The sequence below is a fragment of the Rhea americana genome, unplaced genomic scaffold, assembly GCF_003343005.1.
Source record: "Rhea americana isolate MKP2758 unplaced genomic scaffold, rheAme1 scaffold_43, whole genome shotgun sequence".
In the NCBI taxonomy this organism is placed as follows: domain Eukaryota; kingdom Metazoa; phylum Chordata; class Aves; order Rheiformes; family Rheidae; genus Rhea; species Rhea americana.
Window position 1 is genome coordinate 967504 of NW_028186568.1, and position 8729 is coordinate 976232.

At 36.3% G+C, this 8729-nt stretch overlaps 1 protein-coding gene across 1 annotated transcript in view; it reads left to right on the forward strand.

Annotated features, from left to right (window-relative positions):
• The window catches only part of RBM34 (RNA binding motif protein 34), an 11347-nt gene extending 3149 nt beyond the window's left edge, over window positions 1-8198 (forward strand). The window contains exons 2-11 of the mRNA XM_085315410.1: window positions 42-171; window positions 1683-1825; window positions 2871-3093; window positions 3727-3786; window positions 4380-4423; window positions 4922-5005; window positions 5230-5293; window positions 5386-5428; window positions 7022-7140; window positions 7861-8198. Of these exons, the coding sequence (XP_085171536.1) occupies window positions 42-171; window positions 1683-1825; window positions 2871-3093; window positions 3727-3786; window positions 4380-4423; window positions 4922-5005; window positions 5230-5293; window positions 5386-5428; window positions 7022-7140; window positions 7861-8130 (1180 nt within the window). The 3' untranslated portion in view covers window positions 8131-8198. The remainder of the gene's footprint in view (window positions 1-41; window positions 172-1682; window positions 1826-2870; window positions 3094-3726; window positions 3787-4379; window positions 4424-4921; window positions 5006-5229; window positions 5294-5385; window positions 5429-7021; window positions 7141-7860) is intronic.
• Window positions 8199-8729: the final 531 nt, after the last annotated feature.

The following is an 8729-nucleotide window of genomic DNA, read 5'->3' on the forward strand; positions in this document are numbered from 1 at the left end:
TGCCACGGCGGCCGTTGCACTAACGCTGTTCTCCCGTGCAGGGGCCCGAGCGCGGAGTACGTGGTCGGGCAGGTGGTCAACAGCCTGTTYCCCGGCGAGGCAGCGGCGCGGCCGCTCGCGCGGCTCTTCAGCGGCGCCGCGGCGCCGCCGGTGCTGGTGGCCGTGCCCAGGGTAAGTGCCGCCGCCGCGCCCGCGGGCTGCGGCTGGGTCGGAGGAGACGAGCCCCCCGCTGGCCTGCGGCGGGGGGAAAACGGGCAGCAACGCGGTCCCCCGCTCGTCCTTACATACGTRCGCGTACGCGCGTGAGCCTCAAGGCGAGACTGGCGAAGTAATTTCTTACCCGAGTTCACTGCTTCTGTGGACTGGGTCGGTTCTGATATTTGGTGTAGAAGGCATGCTGTTCTTGTGTGTGGGTAGCGTCTGTAAGCAAAGTTTAAGTTTCATAGCTTTTTGTGCTTTGTTACTGTTTTTGCAATGGAGCAGTTTTCTTTTGCGCTGCTACTCAGGTATGGAAAAGACCAAATAATAATGTATTAAAAACACCAAATAATAATAGTTGGTGATTCTGTTTTTATTTGAAAGAGAAATAATATTTTTATTGATGATGTTAGGGTATAGTATCCTTAAACCAGTGATTTTCCTGGCTAACATGTAGATGCATACTGCTTCTCTTACGTGATTACTAGTTTTGTCTGTTATTTGCAGTGTATGCAAATTTTAAAGGAAATCTGTTTACACAAATGGAGCCATTCAGAGGCAGCAGCTGTACCCATTACACATAACCTTTATGTGTCTAAAAACATTTGATGCTTGTTACATCACAAATTTGTTAGATAAAAAGTATTGCTCTGTGATCAAACATTTTTCAATGGGTTTTGGATAACGCAGAAAGTCTTTCCTCTTATCTGGAAAAAGCGTTGRGCTCAAAGACCTCAACGCTGTTTTCTGTAGCATCCTTTTATGAATCAGCCCTGACTTATATCCACAATATGTGAAATAAGGCAGAATTTGGTCCTAAAAGAAGTACATGCTCATCATACCATGTTTAGAAGAGAATAGTATCTTTCTGAAAATAACTGCTGCCTTTTTTTCAGGCTATGGAAACCAGGGACATGGCTAAGCAAGGCCATTGGTTCCTGTCAGAAAACTTATGTGCTGGCATGGTGGATGGTTGTTCTGAGGATATCTKTTTCATGTAGCACAGATATTCTACAGACCTTTTAAACTGTTTAAAGCATATCCAGAATGAGCAGTTCTAATCTGTGTCATTTTTCTTCGTGCTATGAAAGTATAAATAAACCGCTTTTACTGGAAGGAGCAGGAGGGGCAGATGATTTTCCAAAGATAGAGTTAGTTTATATTACCATCTTGTAGTAAGACTATAGTCATTTTTATACATCGACTCTTTTTATAGCTTTCTGGAATGTAAGTTACTTAGCACTGATTGATTTTTCATAAACTGCTCTTATGGTGATTCTGTTAAGAGTAGAAATGATATGACAAGGGTAGGTGGTGGGATGGCTACACCAATGATCAGAGAGATCTGGGTTTAGGAAACATCTCTTCTTGCAGAGTTAGTGGCTTCTATCAGTGGCATTCCAAATATAACACAATATATAAAATAATTGTAGAATGTTTGGGGAGTTTTATTTTCCAAGCTAATGTCTTTTAAATTTTTTAAGGAAAATAAGAAGAGAAAGCATACAGAAGATGCGGAGAAAGTGTCAGAGGATCACAGCTCATCTATCAGACAAGAACTTCCTGTAAGTGTGAAGAAGGCTAAAAAGAAGGAACTTTCAAAAGCAGAGAAAAAATTGGCAAACAGGTGAGTAGATAATACTTTTGTGGTAAGATTTTTTTTTAAAAAAATACAATCCCAATTAGGTTAATCATAAGATTATGAGCTTAGTGAAGCAACAAAGTTCTGTTCTACTATTCACTCTAACTTTTTGTTTTAAGAGGTTTGCTGTTGCATGGGTAACTTCCTATAATTTGTCTCAAGGGATAATATCTCTCTCAGAGTAAGTTGAGATATTTAGGTCCTAGCTCTGCGAAATAATAAAAACTCTGTTAAAGAGTTGCCTAGAGGGCATGTAGATTTAGATTTAGATGTGTTCTGTTCTGGAGTGTGTTCCAGTAGGAACAAGGTGCTTGAGTGAGTTAGTGATCCTTATCATGCCTGCCTCTAGGCTAGTAGCTCTACTGTGACAAAAACTATTTTGTGCATTGAGGCTTACATGCACAGTGCCCATTCTCTTAAAAATGCAGGGTGAACTGAAGATACTGTCGAAAGATGGACAAAGTTATTTTCTGTATAGCTCATGAGTAATTAAATTCACTTGATTATAGCTCTTGATGAGGCTAATAAAGTGTGCCCTTTGTGATATTATATATTGTTGCATCTTCTGTGCTGTTGAAACATTATCATTTGTTTGCTATTCCAGTGCTTGTTGCATTTCAGAGGCTTCTTCAAATCTACTTATTGTTTGTGAATCTCAAAGAATTTTCTGTTACAAGAGCCCTGGATATTGGAAATTTTTTTCCTTTTTTTTTTAGTGTACAATTATGAAAATGCTTTTCTTTTTCCTCTTAAATTCTAGACAATATAAAATATGATTTACTTCTGAGTTCTTTCTTTATACCTACTAAAAATGAATGCAAGGTCACTASGACAGCAAATAATTGTTTTTTCTATTGTGGAATGATCAGATTTGTTTGTTTAATGCATAATAAATAGGGAAAAATAATGTTTGAAAATCTTAATATCTTCATTTAAAATACAAATTAAAATCTTGGAGGCTTCACTTCTTTGACCTCAAAAGCCGTGCTTTTCCTTGTCAGTTTTAATTTGTATATATTTTTCTGGAAAGGGAGAGTGCTTTGGAACAGGCAGATGAAGAAGAGGAACGAAAAGAGTTTGAAAGCAAAAAGAAGCAAAAAACACAAACTTCTCATGCTGTCACCAAATGTGTGGTTAATTCAGATACAGGTATTACAGTAAAAAAACAAAAGAAAAGAAATGAAGCTGAGGAAATGATAAAAAACAGAAGAACAGTCTTTGTTGGAAATCTGCCTGTCAACTGTACTGCTCAGGTATGAGAGTAGATGCTGTCAGTTAAAGAAATGAAAAGAATTATGTCAGCCCTTTGTTTAAGGGGATGTCTCCAGTTGAAAAATAACAAAATAACGTATCTGTGAATAAAATTGCTTTCTGTGAAAGCAGGAAATAATGCGCGCGCTCTCTCTCTCTCTCTCTCTCTCTCTCTCTCTCTCTCTCTCTCTTTTTTTAGTTGAGGTAGGCTGTTTACAGCACTGGATGCAATTGCTCTTCAGTATAATTGGTTAATTTCTTTTTCAGTGACAAGACTTATTAAATTAACTAGGAGTACAAAGCTAGAATCTTCATCTGATTTTGAATCCAAATAATGTTTAAAATTGTTGCATGAAATATTTTAAATTTATTATACCTTTTTATAGTAAGGTGTACGAATTCAGTTGTAGCAATCAGTAGGATAAGCAGCACAGAAATCGTTATAAATTGCTTGTGTGCGTTAATAATCCTTTCAACATTATAAATTATTGTCATAGATATGTAAAAGTCAGCTAATATTTCCCACCTCGTGAGTGAAATGAAAATAATTAAAAACCTACAAGTAGTTCAACAATATAATTCTTGTTTCCAGGACGAAAAAGATGTATTGAATATCTAATATGTCTTTTGTTTAGATGCTGAAGTCTCTTTTTAAAGAATATGGCCAAATAGAATCCATTCGATTCCGTTCTGTGGTATGTTCTTTCCTTTAATAAAATCAAATTTCTGACCTTGAAGCCTAGTATTCATAAGGCTTGTAGCTTCATTTGTTCAGAAACAGGTGTGTTTGATTGTTTATTCCTCTTTTCCTTCCTCATCCCCCTTTAGAACTGTAGCCTTGGAGAATTTACCCGAGATGCTAGATACCTCTTTCCTTTCATTACATTTTACTTTTCCTATAATAGCAGTTAATATCATCACAGTTGTATTTTCTCTGTGAGAAGAATGCCTTTATTACTGCTTTTTTTTTAGTTAAGGTATTATTCAGCTGGTTTTAAGTTACTGTAGCAAGGACATACTATTTGCAAATCAATGTAATGTGTTAAATAGCTGAAGATAACTATCTTAGCACTCGGGAAATGTAACAGACTAAGTCAAAGCAACCTATAAAGTTTTGAGGTCTTCCTAGGTCAAGTGTATGAATAGCCACTTACAATTGCTCTGTGTATTGGCTATGTTACTATGAGTAGGAACAGTGCCTGTTTGACTTCCTCTGTGTCCTCAAGAACAAATTCTTGAGCTAGATGGATGTAAAAGCCACTTATCTAAAGCTCTGTTTATCTTACAGGTTCCAGCAGAAGATACTTTATCCAAAAAATTAGCAGCCATAAAGTAGGTTCTACTTGCAACTTTCATGCTTTATTTTTCAAGACAAAAAAGTAATTTTTAAGTGTGTGTTTTTACATGTTTGGCTACATTCATTTATTTTCTTCTGCATATCTTTGACTTTTTAGTTATCTTTGTGTGTAGGTAAGTTTCTTTTTTTCCTGTCATGGAAAAAAAAATCTTATCTGTTATAGTAGTAAGTAATCAGTTATGTAGGTTACATCTCTTACCTTCTAGAAAAGAGAAGGATGAAGTGCTAAAAATCTTGAATTTTTTTGGTTGTATTTATGAGCTGAGGAAACTTAATGTGGGTGTGTATATAGACAGTATAAGATGTACAGTGGAACTCTGTTGGACATGATAGGCTAATTAAGCCTTTAGGGGAAGTGAAGCTGTTACTGTGCGTGAAACAGGAGGCATAAATGTGTTTAACAAGTAATGCGTGTGCGCTGGGCATGCTTTGAGAATTATTTAAACAGTATGCATCTTCTCCCTCTATTTCAGGCGTAAGGTACACCCTAACATGAAGTACATCAATGCTTATGTTGTTTTTAAGGAAGAATGTGATGCCGTTAAGGCTCTAAAAAAGTAAGTTTCAGTTTTATTCCTTATCCTCTGTTGAACAGTTGGATTTACAAAGATATTAAAAGATAAATTGCCTCCTCTCTCTGGCTTTAATCAAAAAACCCCCATTTCTTTGAACTTAAAAGTGRATTTGCTTATGGACTAATGCTACATAGTGAGTTTGTTAATTAAGTACTACTTACTCATTTTCTTTTTAAAATCTTTTTTTTTTCTTTTGGCTACAACAGAAATGGAACACAAATTGCAAGTGGATTTCATATCAGAGTTGACCTTGCATCGAAAAACARTTCAGTAAGTAATATACATGACTTGAAAAGGACTTTTCTGGTTTTTTGCTGTAACAAATAACTTACTGTCCTGTATTTCTTCTTTATTTTGTTTAGCATGACAATAAACGATCTATATTCTTGGGAAATCTCTCATATGGTAAGTCTAAAATGGATTGTCRTATGCACCATTATTTCACTTTGAATATTTTGACATTAGGATTTTTTTTATCTGTTATTTATGGAGCATGTTTAGGTAGCTAAGCATCCTTTACTGGAATTAAATTTTAAAATAACTCATCTAATTTTTCTCTGAAACACCTGAAGGAGTTGTAAGTTTCTGGCAAATTCTGCAAGTGAATTGTATTCTTGTGTTGTTATTGCTAGAAATACATTTTTTTTAATTTTTCTTTTTTACTTGACAATTTTTTAAAATAAATAKGATTGAACTGCTTAGGCCATTGATTTCCTAAACTGTTACACATATACTGCCACTTGTGTGTGAACCACTTCCAAGCGATGCACAGTGGCAGCTTCTGTTTTTGATGCTGAGAACCACAGAGTGAGCAATTCTGTACAGGCAGTTATTGGCAATTGGTTGTTACTGTGTGGAGGCACTTCATACTGTATGGTTCAAGTCAGAGCTTAATGAACATTTAGCTGCTTCTGAGTAGAGTGGAGAGTAGATGAAGGTATCACTGTCAGATGGGGTCCGTGTGAAGGATGTTAGTAGAGTCAGGTTGCTGGGAAAAACATTCAACTTTGTAGTGATGTGGATGTGTAAATACGCAGGATGAATGCATGTCCTGTGCCTGTGACCTGACACAGAGCTGTGTCATGTACTGCTAACAGKAATGCTAAATAAACAGATTTTCGCAGCCTAATACTTGACCTGTCTGAAAAGCTGGATAGGTGACAAATTGGGTTTTGGTGACACTTCTTAAGCCCATTGTGTAGATGTTGTACCAGGTCTGTGTATCCTGCAGAAGAAACAGTTCAGACATTGACAGGGCTCTGGAAATGACTGCGGCAGATTGAACCCTTGTCAGCCTATCTAAGTCCTATTGTTTTAATGAAACCTGTACTATTCAGACCTTCTCCAGTGGTGCAGATACGATTACACTTGGGTAAAGGAATCTACCAATAGTATAAGGTATACTTATACAGAAAAGAGACTAACCTATATTTTGGTATTGGTATGTCATGCTTGTCTTTCTGATAGCATAGGTGTGGGAAAGCCTAACACATGTGCCCATTATTAGGATAGAGTTGTAGCACCTGTGAGTAAAAGCTCTAAATCYGTTCTCTCCTATTCAGCTAAAATTCACATTTTGGTTAATGAGCTAACTGATTAATGAGTTAATGACCTTAAGAACTGCCAGCTCAAGCTTGGTGTCATTGCTATTAATGTTCGGAAATAAGTTTGGGCATAAGGAGGAGCTATAAAAATGCAGCACAAATCTTAATTTCTTCCAGGTTCAAATGATAAATTATTTGAAAGATTAATTTCAGTCTGTGCCTTCTTTGTGATTTGATTTTATCTTACTCTTCAAAACTAGAGAATCAGTAACTATCAAAATAAATAGAACTAAAGTCTGCATTAGTAACTTGCTGGTATTTTTCCTGAATGACTAGGTATATTTCTTTGTCTATAACAGGCAAATATAAAATATTTGGTAAGGCAAAAGATTTTGGTCAGGCTTCTGTATCTGTCTTTCTGAAAAGTCATCTGTCTTATTGCACTTGCCTGCAGACATCAGTGATGATGCTGTGCGAGAACACTTTTCTGACTGTGGAGATGTAGTAGCAGTGCGAATTGTGAGAGACAGACAGACTGGCATGGGCAAAGGCTTTGGCTATATTCTCTTTGAGGTATGTATGAATGGCATGCTTCAGGACACTAGTAGCTTTCCTCAAACTGCATTGGGATTTGCCTTTATGTCCTGTTTGTTTTTTACCTTTATATACGGCACTAAAAAGTAGCATTTTTTGTATGTTAGACGTAACTTGGAAGACTAGTCCTGTGGAAGCAGATACGAAGCAAACTATTTTAAGCTGTGTATGACGAAAAGTTGCAAAATGTTGGAGGTGAAATAAATGAAATTTTTGTTAGAAATTTAAAGGAGGAAAAGATGAATTCACTTGGCATAAATGGGATTTTCACCCATTTCTGAATAAGTGGGATTCTTTTCAATAGGCACTTAAAATAAGCTCACCCTGCGTCAGATTCATTACAGTTTGCTTTCTCTCAGTAGCCTCCCAGTGTGGTCTGCCTTAGTGTTTCCTGCAGCCCAATACCATTCTCTCTGCTCCTGTTTTTTCTCTTTCATCTCGCCACCTCTTTCTTTGACATCTTGTGTAGGTTGACTGAGAACTTGTTTCCAAGTATCTGCTTTGAAATGCCTGAGGTGTGGACTATATAGGTTTGCTCATGTTTCAGAGCACAGCAGAGATGTGTCATTCAATAAAACAAGCAATCTGGCACTGTCTGTTGTAAAATTGTGCTTACAAGAGGAGGAAAAAAAAAGACAACTATTTGAAAGTCAACAATTGGAAGAATGCTACTTTTAAACTGAATATCTGCTTTTGTAGAGTACGGATGCTGTACACCTTGCTCTGAAACTGAACAACTCTGATCTAATGGGAAGAAAGCTGCGAGTGAAGCATTGTGTTGAGAAGGGGAAAGCACAGCAGAAAAATTCAAATCAGTCTCGTCCTAAGGACAGAGTTGATGCCTCATTAAAAAACAAAAGATACTCCAATGATTCATTTATTGGTGAAAAAGCAACTCCACTAAAAAAGAGCACTAAAACAAAGAGACTAAAAAGTATTACTAAGAAGAAAGTTGGGAAAAACAAATAGTTTTTTGACAGAGCTAACTGAAATATGTAAAAATGTTGATATTTTTAATAAAATCTTTGAATACAACAGTGTTCTGTCATAAAYTTTGCTTGCTAATACAGTTGTAATCATGCTTGATATTCACCTTGGCTGTTGTCTTTGGGTGGTATTTTTTTTGTGGGGGGGGAGGGGATGTTTCTTACTCAGAAAGCGGTACAACCCTTACAAGGTGTGAATGCATATCCCAATCATAGTATAGAAATTAGATGATTTTAATACTGTGTTCCAGAAATACATTTCCATCTGGTGTCTCACAGCAGAGGTTAATAGGATTCTTTCCTTTGGGATTGTTTGTATAGAATTACTTGTGTAGACAATTAATACTGAAATAGTCCTAATATTAATAAGATTAACTTTGCATCACAAAAAGATGTAAAAAGAAATTGTCTATTTACAATTGGAAATACAAAGCTACTAAATGTATTGAAAATAGAAGTCCAATATTTATCTGGTTACTCATTTGTAACTATGTTTAAAAAGTGGTATATGGTATTTTTCTTATCTGTTGTCCTGTTCTGAGTTGTACTTCTTTTCATAGTTGAAAAATTTTGAATAGCAGA